The 13,088-nt window shown below is 38.0% G+C and overlaps 1 protein-coding gene across 1 annotated transcript; it reads left to right on the top strand.

The window, feature by feature from the left end:
- The first annotated feature begins 206 nt into the window (after positions 1-206).
- Positions 207-12,420, top strand: LOC110919972 (protein FAR1-RELATED SEQUENCE 5-like). Its single transcript, XM_022164218.2, has 5 exons — positions 207-297; positions 9,731-10,538; positions 10,634-10,892; positions 11,063-11,626; positions 11,797-12,420. The coding sequence occupies exons 1-5, from the start codon at positions 207-209 to the stop codon at positions 12,418-12,420; spliced, it is 2,346 nt and encodes a 781-aa protein (XP_022019910.2).
- The last annotated feature ends 668 nt before the right edge of the window (positions 12,421-13,088 follow it).

The raw sequence follows: 13,088 nt of genomic DNA, 5'->3' as shown, positions 1-13,088 counted from the left end.
CTCCCTCCGGGATCACTGTGCACTCAGAGGGGCATTCACACGATCTATTAAAAAGAGCGTTTTCGACATAAGCATCTTTTGGGGGACCGTCGTCATTAACCTTGTCCATGGGTCCCATCTCCCTCCACTGTATTTCACCAGGGATCACACCGGCATCAATAAAGGAGAACCTCTTTTTCCAATCCTTATCCCGGGAACTAGTAGAAATGACTCTCAAGCAAGACACGTCGATGTCTCGCCTATCAAAGGTGAAAAAGGGGGATTTCCACACGAGAACGAAAAAAAGCCCTAAAAAAGGTAAGTTCAGGGATATGACCCAGGGCTATACAAGCAAATTCAAACTGTCGAAGTTTGACCAACCCTAACGGATGCAATTAAGAAATGTAAATGGGATAATGATCAAGAACCAACTTGCAAAACTTGGTGATTGGCAATCAGAAATTACAGAATTTGAAAAAATCACTAAACAAAGTGATTTTACCCTCCTTCAACGGAAATGTCGTGTCTGTCTTTGACGGCAGCACTGGATTCCACTCTGCCCTAATGCCGTACTCTTGCACAAGATTGTTGAAAGAAACGATCCCTGATGTGTGTAAAATGCAACATATAAAACACATCAATTAAGGCATAAAACTAACCCTTTTTAAGTACTAATGTTGGAAAAAGAGTGTTTTTGTCTTCCTTTTGTATTTTCAGGATGAAATGAGCTCAAAATCACAAAAGAAGCAAAAAGACCACTAATTCTACAATAAATACAAGAAAAGGAACAAAAGTAGACTGCCCGGACCCTCAACGGCACCTCCCAAAGCAAAAAGGAAGAAACAGAGTCTGAACACGCCCCGTGTCCAGCGAATACGGGGGCGTGCCCAGGAAGCAGCAGAAAAGACAAACCAGTAGAAGCTTCCATTGCCCACCACGGGGCCGTGTCCAGCAAGCACGGGGGCGTGGTGAAAGTACAGCAGGCGCATTAATTGTAATTCGCAATTACAATTAATGAGGAGAGAGAGTGTCAGGCGGGCACGGGGCCGTGTCCAGCGGACACGGGGCCGTGTCCAGCCTTCTGTTCAGCCTATAAATAGAGGAGCTTGGCTTCATTCTCTCTCATCCCTTGGCACACCACCTCTCTCACACTTCATCCACCACCCACCACCACCATAACACCATCATCCACCACCATCATCCATTGTCCATCGTAGAGTGTGTGAGTCATCTCGGGATCCAAGATTGATCGTAAGAGTTCTTGACAATCAAGGCCATGTTTGCCTAAGTCTCTTACATCACTTGGTGAAGACAAGTGTTTAGTATAATACTTTTTATTTTTAATCTTTTGCACTTTTTGTTTGGTTTTGTATTAATGACTTTAATAACTAGTTACTTATGTTGAAGGTGATCTTTCCTTATCGTTTGTCCGTGGTGTCTTGGCGTTATTTTACTGTCTATATAAAATAAAAGATTTTCACCATTCATATCTCCACGGTCTATATGGAGGTATGTTGGCTACCTGGTCGGGGGTTAAGGGAACGGTTTGGTAAGGGTCTTGCCCTTGTTCAGCGTTTAGAGGTCCTGCTTGGGACCTGGGTCAAATTTAGTAGGATCTCCTTCAATGCCCATAGGTATTGGATGGCGGGGATCCAAACTCTTTGACCCCCTCATAAGTTAACTACTATTAATACTATAACCCGGCTATTTAGGACTGTATCCCTGCTGACTCAGACTACTTAGCCGAGGGTAACGTCACCGCCAAAAGCGGGGCCTACCATAATTTGCATTAATAACTTAATTCATTATCTTTCAATAATCCGACCCTTTAGGATTGTATCCTTGCTGACTCAAACTACTGGGTTGAGGGTAACGTCGCCTTCAAAAGAGGGGCCTACTACAATAACTAAGATAATCTCTTAAACAAGTGCAAAAGTGCGAAAATAATCAAAGGTTATACTAATACACGTGTCGGATCCAAGTGATTCATCTTGTCTATCTGTTTTTATTTTATTTTTATTTTCAGCATTTAGTTAGTTTTTATTTTTCTTAGTTTAAAACATTTTTCTAACTTTTTGATTTGATTAGACGTTGAGGATAAACCGGTACTAAAAGCTCTTGTGTCCTTGGACGACCTCGGTATCTTACCAACACTATACTACGTCCACGATGGGTGCACTTGCCCATATGTGTGTTTAGTGTTAGTGAATATCGTGTTTTATAAATTTAAAACTTGGCTAAAAGTGTAAAAAGGGCTTAAATATACATCAAAATAATATTACACTACACACGCATCAAGTTTTTGGCGCCGTTGCCGGGGACACAAGGATTTTAAGAAAGTTAGGAATCAACGGCCTAATCATATTTTTATTTTTCTTTAATTTTTTAGGATTTTTTTTAGATTTTTAGCTTCTGCAGAACTCAACACGGGGCCGTGCCTGCTGAACACGCCCCGTGCTCAATCATTGGAACTGGCAATCCTGTTTTAAGTCAGACAGTAGGCTGAACACGGGGCCGTGTCCACTCAACACGCCCCCGTGCCCAAGATTCAGTTACTGAAAACAGAACCGTTAGATCCCGGCGGTTGGTAATTTCTGACACAAACATGAGTGATAGTGATTCTTTTTACTTTCGGCACTCTTATGGTTTGTGGTGTCGAATATGTGGAGGCGAACATGAAGAATTAAAATGTTTTTTCCTCACTTATAGGCCCCACTACATAGACCCACCGATTCCTTGTAACCTTAAGAGGGGCGAAAGTAAAAATAAGCACTATTTCTCCCTCGAATGCGCCCAGCCAGATATTCTAGGAGAAATGCTCCTTGACGAGCTATTTCAACTAGAAGAACTACTTCTTAATTGGTCAAAAGAACTTAGGAAGGATTTTCTAAATCCATCCCAAGATGATGACCATGAGGAAATGTTGGAACCGCATTCCGACAACCTCGTTGCTCCCGAAAATACCTTCTTACCTAGAAAAGACGCGGACGATAGTCGTCCCTGTGTCGATTGTGCCGTGAAGGACTCCCCATCGACTTCGTTCGATGCATACATAGACCTGAGCGATTCGGCATACACCTTCTTTAACGAGAGCCCGGGAAAGGGTTGGACTTGTCCACCTAGAATGAAAATAGGAATTACCCTCACCGACAACCTCTTGCGTTCTCGCCTTAGTATAGGACAATTAAGGTATCTTAGGCACTATGGGGTTGTTCCAACAAGTCAAGAGCCACCCGATATAGATTAGCTCCTTAGTAAGAAACAAAACTCCATAAAACAGCCTGCCGACACGGGGCCGTGCCCGGTCAACACGCCCCCGTGTTCATTCAGAAGATTCTCTGCTGATTCTGTCAGAATACGGACAAAATGTGTCAGAATTTCCTCTGCACACGGGGCCGTGTCCAGCGGACACGGGGCCGTGTCTAGTGTGCTGTCGTTTTCTTTAAATGCAGCCTGAATTCTGCTCAATTTTGACCACTTCACCAAGCAGAGATTCCTGGGATCTTCACATATACCATCCTAGGTAAGTGCTAAAAGAAGGTCCCTAAGGACCATCTTGTCTTTTCCACTTTTGTTCATTTCTCCTTCTTCCAAAAATTTTTTCAAACCTTACCTCCATGGAAGCTTGGAAACCCATGATTCCAACCTTCTATGAAAAGTTTGTAGGAGTTTTTGCCACGGATTCTTGTCTAAAGTTAGTTCTATAACTTTGTTTTAAATTATCTAAGCTTAAAACACAATAAAAGTGTATTAAAATAATTTAAAAAACTGGAGTCGTTAGACAAAAATCCTGCAGATAGCTGAACACGGGGCCGTGCTCACTGAGCACGGGGCCGTGTTCGAGGTACTGTTTTGCAAAAGATTAGTTATCTTCGGATTATTTCGCAGAAAATGGCCAGCAGAAACAGCGGAACATCTTCAAGAAATAACCGAAATGGAAGGAGGTCGTCTACGGCAGAGGATTCCCTAGTAAACTACGTTTACGCTTTGAGGGAAGCCATAGACGAGATGACGGGAGTAGAAGAAGCTTTGGTGGATCGTATTAATCATCTGACGGTAGGTTTGGAGGGTTGCCTACGAGAAGTAAATCTCCTGCACCAGAGATTAAACCTTCTCGCTTCCCCGCCTTTGGTCCCGGTGATAACCCAAAGGGCGTGGAATGTAGCACCCGAGGTTATCATTCCAGCAGAATGGCACGCCATGCACCAAGTACCTCAACCGAGGGTGGTGCAAGGAATCCCGGTGAGCGTTCCTCCTCGAGACACCGAAGAGAATGAGGCTACCTTTTACCTCCCTAGGGAGATAGAAGAATGGCTTTGAATGACAACCAAGGAGCCATCGGCTAAAGAGACTTACTACATCGGGAAGCTATTCCCGAAATTTTCTTAAATAAGTAGAACCCTTATGATAACCTTATGTATCCCCTAGTTATTTAGCTAACTTAGTGTAATGTCTCTCTATGATTTGCAATGTTATGATGGTTTTTATGATTGATGGTTATTTTGAGAATAAAACACACTCATGGTGGTAATGGATGAAAAAGGGAACGAGAAAAAATGGAACCATGCACGAAGAACAGAGCAACCCGACAAAAATCTCCATCACAGAAGGCTCAACACGGGCCGTGCCCAACCAACACGGCCCCGTGCTGAGCCCCTGCAGAAAAATCACCCAGTTCAGGTAACTGGACACGGGCCGTGTTCAGCGGACACGCCCCCGTGTCCAGGCTTCTGTTTCAATTCTGAAAATTTTGTTACTGGCACTTGACCACGGGGCCGTGCCCGGTGAACAGGGGGCCGTGTCCAGGATGCCAGTAACAAAAATCTTTGCTTTTTAACACACTTTTATACATTCTAATCAACCAAAAACTTTATTTTTGGACACATTGAGGACAATGTGTAATTTAAGTGTGGGGGGGATGCTAAAACCTTGAAATTTTGCAAAATCCTAAAACACAAGCCTTACACAAAACTCTATTGGAACCGCTAAACACCCCAAATTTTTTCAAAAACTTTTTCAATTTTTTTTTATTATTTACTTGTCTTAGTTTAAGTTTGGAATAACAAGTTCTAAAAAGGCTATATTTTTACAAATTTACAACCGATAGCGTCGTGATAAAAAGGAACCAACATAAGAAAATTATGAAACGGCATAACAAGTCTAGTTTAAAATTCGATTATATATGCTTGGTCACATTAAAAACCCATTCCCACAAAAGTGAGTTTTGAGCCTTTATTGAGCATAAAAATACACATATTTAGATTAAAAAATACACATATTTAGATTAAATGCTCATTTTTCGTTTCTTGTGTGAATAGCCGCTCGGTTCTTACAAATCTAGAACTTGCCACGACGATACATTCCCGGTCCTTACCAACTTAAACCCAAGTAAGTAAATGATGGAGGCATTAGGACTAACTATTTTTCTTTCAAAAACCATTATTTTTCATTTTTTTTACCTACCCAAAATCCCCCTAGAAAACCCCTTTGAGCCTAAACCCTTCATTTCATTACCCCAAAAACCATTTTTACCCACCAAAAACCTTTTTCATTTTTTTTCACCCTTTATTTTAGTAACAAGCTCGGTTTTTCGTCAACTTGCCCTTTCATGTGACATCAAAAATATATATATATATATATATATATATATATATATATATATATATATATATATATATATGATGAAGTCAAAAACAAACAAAAGCTACAAAAGCTTGTTTGGAGAAATACTTCAAAAATAAGAGGTCACTAAAAACAAGGTATTTTACGAAAACCGACACTTGTTACGATTTTCGCCCTTTTTACTAACCACTAACCAACCACCCACCTTTAAACCCAAGCCTTCACCCAAAAAGTCCTCTTGATATTTACAAAGGTAAAAAGTTAAAAAGGAGGAGGATTGATTGCTTGGCAAGCCTATGGAAAGACGTAAGTTCCGTGCCGCTCTCGAGTGATTCACTAAAATATACACCTTCGGCCGAGTGTTGAGTGATCTCCCGTGAGGTATGTGAACTTGTATATAAATGGAATTTTAATAAGGCATGCTATGCCCAAATAAGTAATTTATCTTATGAAAAGTTCAAAATAAATCATAACGAATAGGATTGTAAATAAATAAAAATAAAGCCTATAAAAACCTTGGATTCCCGACACTCTAGGACAAGCTAAAAACTTCTCTTCTACCTATTCCATTTGGGAGTGTAAGCCACATTTAAAGAGTTTTGCTTGAGGACAAGCAAAAGTTCAAGTGTGGGGGTATTTGATGTGTGTAAAATGCAACATATAAAACACATCAATTAAGGCATAAAACTAACCCTTTTTAAGTACTAATGTTGGAAAAAGAGTGTTTTTGTCTTCCTTTTGTATTTTCAGGATGAAATGAGCTCAAAATCACAAAAGAAGCAAAAAGACCACTAATTCTACCATAAATACAAGAAAAGGAACAAAAGTAGACTGCCCGGACCCTCAACGGCACCTCCCAAAGCAAAAAGGAAGAAACAGAGTCTGAACACGCCCCGTGTCCAGCGAACACGGGGGCGTGCCCAGGAAGCAGCAGAAAAGACAAACCAGTAGAAGCTTCCATTGCCCACCACGGGGCCGTGTCCAGCGAGCACGGGGGCGTGGTGAAAGTACAGCAGGCGCATTAATTGTAATTCGCAATTACAATTAATGAGGAGAGAGAGTGTCAGGCGGGCACAGGGCCGTGTCCAGCGGACACGGGGCCGTGTCCAGCCTTCTGTTCAGCCTATAAATAGAGGAGCTTGGCTTCATTCTCTCTCATCCCTTGGCACACCACCTCTCTCACACTTCATCCACCACCCACCACCACCATAACACCATCATCCACCACCATCATCCATTGTCCATCGTAGAGTGTGTGAGTCGTCTCGGGATCCAAGATTGATCGTAAGAGTTCTTGACAATCAAGGCCATGTTTGCCTAAGTCTCTTACATCACTTGGTGAAGACAAGTGTTTAGTATAATACTTTTTATTTTTAATCTTTTGCACTTTTTATTTGGTTTTGTATTAATGACTTTAATAACTAGTTACTTATGTTGAAGGTGATCTTTCCTTATCGTTTGTCCGTGGTGTCTTGGCGTTATTTTACTGTCTATATAAAATAAAAGATTTTCACCATTCATATCTCCACGGTCTATATGGAGGTATGTTGGCTACCTGGTCGGGGGTTAAGGAAACGGTTTGGTAAGGGTCTTGCCCTTGTTCAGCGTTTAGAGGTCCTGCTTGGGACCTGGGTCAAATTTAGTAGGATCTCCTTCAATGCCCATAGGTATTGGATGGCGGGGATCCAAACTCTTTGACCCCCTCATAAGTTAACTACTATTAATACTATAACCCGGCTATTTAGGACTGTATCCCTGCTGACTCAGACTACTTAGCCGAGGGTAACGTCACCGCCAAAAGCGGGGCCTACCATAATTTGCATTAATAACTTAATTCATTATCTTTCAATAATCCGACCCTTTAGGATTGTATCCTTGCTGACTCAAACTACTGGGTTGAGGGTAACGTCGCCTTCAAAAGAGGGGCCTACTACAATAACTAAGATAATCTCTTAAACAAGTGCAAAAGTGCGAAAATAATCAAAGGTTATACTAATACACGTGTCGGATCCAAGTGATTCATCTTGTCTATCTGTTTTTATTTTATTTTTATTTTCAGCATTTAGTTAGTTTTTATTTTTCTTAGTTTAAAACATTTTTCTAACTTTTTGATTTGATTAGACGTTGAGGATAAACCGGTACTAAAAGCTCTTGTGTCCTTGGACGACCTCGGTATCTTACCAACACTATACTACGTCCACGATGGGTGCACTTGCCCATATGTGTGTTTAGTGTTAGTGAATATCGTGTTTTATAAATTTAAAACTTGGCTAAAAGTGTAAAAAGGGCTTAAATATACATCAAAATAATATTACACTACACACGCATCAATCCCCCATTTGACATACAGGGCATCAGAACTTACGGGGGCGGAAGAAGAGGACTCGCCGGTTTTGGAAGCCAATTTTAGACTCAAGAAGTTAAGGAAGTGATTGTGAACAAGTAAGGAAATGAAATTCCAAACCCTAAACGGGAAACCTATTTATAAGGGTTTGCAACCTTTTGAATTCAAAAAGGCAAACAGGTGGGAACGCGTGTCAAGACAGGGAAGGTACAACTGTCATCCTAATGATGACTTAACTGTCACATCCTTTCCCATCGCCACCATTTTTTAAAAACCGTAAGGGTACCCCACTCGAGAAACTTACACTCAAAGGGGGAATTTGGACTTTTTCCTTTTTTATTCCGATTTCATGAATTTCATTTCATAACTTCGGACTGGGGGGACATGACGAGGTATGACCCGGATCGGCTAACCCGACCCGGTCATTACCTATTATTTTATTATAAATATTTAATTATGTGTGTTTATTCTGGAATGTTCTATTCCGAATGGATAAACCACGTAACCAAATCCCCAACCTTTTGGGAAGAGCATGCAAATCCCTAATTATCGGAGCCCATCCTAAGTTTGGGGAAACCCTAATGTTAAACTATAAATAGAAGTAAACATCAAAGGTATGGATCATCTTGCTCTCGTTTACTCTCTCTCTACATTCATACTTTCTCCCAAACCGAGACTTATTCTCACGCCGGAGGGTGGTTACAGGAATAACCCAATTCCTGTAACGAGTCCTAACGTTGTTTGGTTTTGCAGTTAGCTGTTCAGATCGCCAAAAAATTGAAGTCATAGCCGGAGCTTACCTCTAAGGTCAGTGCTTCTTCATTTAGTTAAGACTCACTTCTTAGTAAATCGTCCCAGGATATATATATTTACTTTACAAATGTGAGGTTAAGATATATGGAATATTAGGGTAAAGATCAAATAGGAAGTTTATTTTCGCTAGGAAGGATAGGAAGCAATCTCAGCCGTTCATCATCTATTTTTAAATTTTTGGACGCGTGGGCTTTTTCGTCATTTTACATTATCATATCTTCGTTCTAATTTTTAGATTCTGTTACTTCTTTTCTTAGTTCATCGCTCTCATAACAGAATTGAAGATTCCATATCCCTAAATCGCCATCGATCGCAAATTCAACTCTTTTCAAACATTAATCTTCTTTCGTTTGTCAATTCGATAACTTCAATGTCTTCGTCCGACTCTGCTGGTATGTTTAGCTTCAATTTTGAGTTATTTTTTGTAATTTTTGTCCAAATTTCATTGTTTTACGTTTTATAATTCGTGTTTCTGTAATTAATATTTGATATTTCATAAGTTTAATTGTTATTGTTGTATAATTTAACATAATTTGTTTGTTTTGTTTCTTCATCATTTTATTGCGTTTTAGTTAATAGTTGCGTTTTATGATATTAATTAAATTATATGCATACAAACTTGTAGTTTAAGATTTACGTAATATAAAGCTAAATATTAGCTATAACTGTTATTGTTGTACAATTTTTGTTTGTTCATCATTTGATGCGTTTTACTGAATGTATTGCGTTTTATGCTTTTACTCATAATACTTCTTATACAAACCTTAAAGGTCTGTATTTCTAAATTATTATATACATACTTTGAGATTTAACAGTAAACACATTATTATTTAGGTTGTAATGCGTTTTATGATTTTTTGTAAAGTGTTTCAGATCACATGATGCGTTTTACTGAACATATTTTTAGGCTTATCAGTAAAAACATTATTCTGTAAGAGGTATTGCGTTTTATATTCTTTTTAATTGTTTCAGATAACATTTCCAAGTGGGAGGAACGTGTATGCATAAACAGTGGAAGAAAGTTTTACAAACCAAAAGTCAGTGGATCTCTTACACCTGCTGTTGGAATGCTTTTTAAGTCATTTGATGAGGCATTTGCATTTTATCAGAGATATGCACTTGCTGCAGGTTTTTCTGCAAGAAAAAATACCTCTTGGAAAAATGTTGGCGGTTTAGTAAAAATAAGATATATTGTCTGTTTAAAAGAAGGATTTCATGTTCCCAAAGCAATAGATTCTGGTTCAGTTGAGAATAGTAAAAAGATTGTTAGACGTAATAGAGGTTCAAAAAGAGTTGGATGCAATGCTCATGTGAAACTAATATTAGAGGACAATAATATGTTTAAACTCTACTTCTTTGAACAAGAACATAATCATATCTTTGTTGAAGATGAAGATATTCATTTCTTGCCGGCTGCCAGAAGTATCGATTATGTGAAAGAAAGTTTTATATCTGGATTGTCTGCAATCAATATTGGACCTGTTAAAGCATTCAATATTATGAAAACAATTTATGGTGGTTTTGGTGAAGTTGGAGCTAGTAAAGTTGATTGTAAGAATTATAGAAGGGATTTGAATCTTTACATCGGAGAGTATGATGCAGAAATGGTAGTTAGGCGCCTTATTAGGAAGAAAGAATGTTGTCCTGGTTTCACATGTGATTATGTTATTGGTGAAGATAGAAGATTGAGAGGGCTTTTCTGGGCTGATGAGGAATCAAAAAAAAATTATACAGTGTTTGGTGACATATTTGGTTTTGATGCTACTTATAAATCAAACAAGTAAGTTTTTTTTGATTTATTGCGTTATATAAATTCTATTACGTTATATATCCTCTTCTAAATATTCTAATGCTTTTTTAATTTTTTTTATTCAGGTATGATTTGGTTTTTGTACCATTTACTGGTATTGATAATCATTTTAGGAATGTCACATTTGGTGGTGCATTACTTGGTTCGGAGACTGCAGATTCGTATAGATGGCTTTTAAGATGCTTTGTTAATGCTTTTGGAAGTGAGCCTAAAGTTGTTGTTACTGATCAAGATGCTGCAATGAAGAGAGCTATTAAGGATGTACTTCCAAGAAGTAGGCATAGGTTATGTATGTGGCATATATGGGAGAAATTGAAGACAAAGGTATTAACTGCGTTTTATGATATAACAAACTGCAATTTTATAAACTGCGTTTTATGTAGTATACAATAAAATCCAACATTTTTAACAATAGAATTACAATTGCGTTTTACAATCAATGCTTTTTATGTTATTGCGTTTTATGTTTAATGATTTTATAACTTTTCATTCAGGTTGGTCCTGTTTTGTCAGCAAACACTGATTTTAATACAAGAATGACTCGTGTTGTTTGGAATGATACTATTATTCCAGAAGATTTTGAAACTGAGTGGCATTCAATAATGTCTACTTTTGGATTGGAAAATCATGAGTGGTTAAAAGACATGTACGATCTTCGATTTGATTGGATTCCTGCTTATTACCATGGAGAGGATTTGGCTGGGCTTATGCGTACTACCTCAAGATGTGAAAGCGAGAATTACTTCTTTGGTCAGATTTGCAATCCAAGATGTACACTTGTTGAATTTTTCACTCATTTTGAGACAGCAATGGATATTCAAAGGCATGAGCATAGGAGGAATGATCATGATACAAGGTATATTGAGTGTAAACCGTGGAGTGACTTTGTATTGGAGAAACAAGCATCAGAAATATACACCCAAACAATTTTTAAGGATATTCAAATTGAAATTGATGCTGCTATTACAAAGTGTATGTCAAATTCTGTTGATACTGTGGGTGATTTTCAATATTTTGAAATAAAGGATTTCAGACAGCCATGCACATCTTTTTTCAAGGTAATTTTTTAAATTTATATTGTTTAAATATCTATTGCGTTTTATATTTCATCTTTAATTGCGTTTTAACATTATATGATCTTATGGTCATATCTGTATTATATTTATTATTCATTGCGTTTTATATTACATTTCATTAATTTTATATATCTTTTTAATCTTATTTACAGGTGCAATACAGCAAAGAAGAAGATGGTTTAAGTATAAATTGTTCTTGCAAACGGTTTGAACAATTGGGTATATTGTGCCGCCATATATTTTACGTATTACGGTATGAGGATATTAGTGAGTTTCCTAGAAGATATGTTCATAGAAGATGGACGAGAGATGTCGTTTCAATGGGATCAAATCATTCCAATATTCGATTTGATGAAATTGGTAGGAATAGTGAGATTGATAAAGTTTATAGAGAGATTGTTCTTGCAAATGAGTACGTGGTTAATAGGCTGGTTGGCGATTTAGATGAATTGTGTCGTTACAGGGATCATATTAAAAGTTATATTGATAAAGCGGATGAGGTTATGGTTGCTGCACCGCCTCCTACTCGCAAAGAAAGATTTGCTGATATTGGAGGGAACATAGAGAAATCTGATTCTATGATTCGTGTCCCCATCAAAATAAGGACGAAAGGATGCGGTGTACAAAAAAGGATCAAGTCTAATCGTGAGATTGCAATTCAGAAATCATCAAAGATCCAGAAATCGTGCCGTGTTTGTGGTGGAAAAGGACATAACAGTCGAACGTGTAAAGATAAGGTTTCTTCTAATGCTATAGGTTCTGGCAATGGAGTGTAATTATGTATACAAATTCTTTCCAAATCAGATATCAATAAGTAAAAAATATTTGTCATTGCGTTTTATGATGTTTTGGTTAATTGCGTTTTATGACAACAACAATATATTTGATCTTTACCATATACTTGGTATTTCCAAATCACTTATCAGCTTTTTTTGGTTATTCCGTTTTATACATAGAACAATACAATATACTTTAAATGGTATTTGTTGATTTATTGCGTTTTAATATCACACAGATCATACACAAAATTAAACAAGAAATGCAAGTGGATATAATACACATTGCGTTATATAGATGATGATAGTTTTTAAACCCACAAACATGATGTTTTCAAAACACATAGTTAGAGAAAAATTACTAGCATTATCAGCTTCATGGATCAAAGTTTGTTTCTTCATCGGATGAAAACCCTAAGCTTCCATCAGGGATTTCCTCATCACTTTCAGATTCAACCCAAAGTTCAACCTGTGAGACTACTGCGTTTTGGAGCTTCTCTGCAAATTTGCTACCAGAGTTGTTGATGATTGGTATTTCAGATAACTGCTTCAAAAACCCTAGATCCTCATTGGTAGATATGTCCTTTGGGTCATACATCTCCACTTCACCATCGTCCCAAGTCACTGAAACTTTGAAAGTTTCCTCAATAAACTCCCAAGATGTAACC

This window comes from Helianthus annuus, chromosome 16, assembly GCF_002127325.2.
Source record: "Helianthus annuus cultivar XRQ/B chromosome 16, HanXRQr2.0-SUNRISE, whole genome shotgun sequence".
Taxonomy (NCBI): domain Eukaryota; kingdom Viridiplantae; phylum Streptophyta; class Magnoliopsida; order Asterales; family Asteraceae; genus Helianthus; species Helianthus annuus.
Note: the sequence above shows the minus strand (reverse complement) of the source record. Positions and strands in the feature narration are given on the sequence as shown.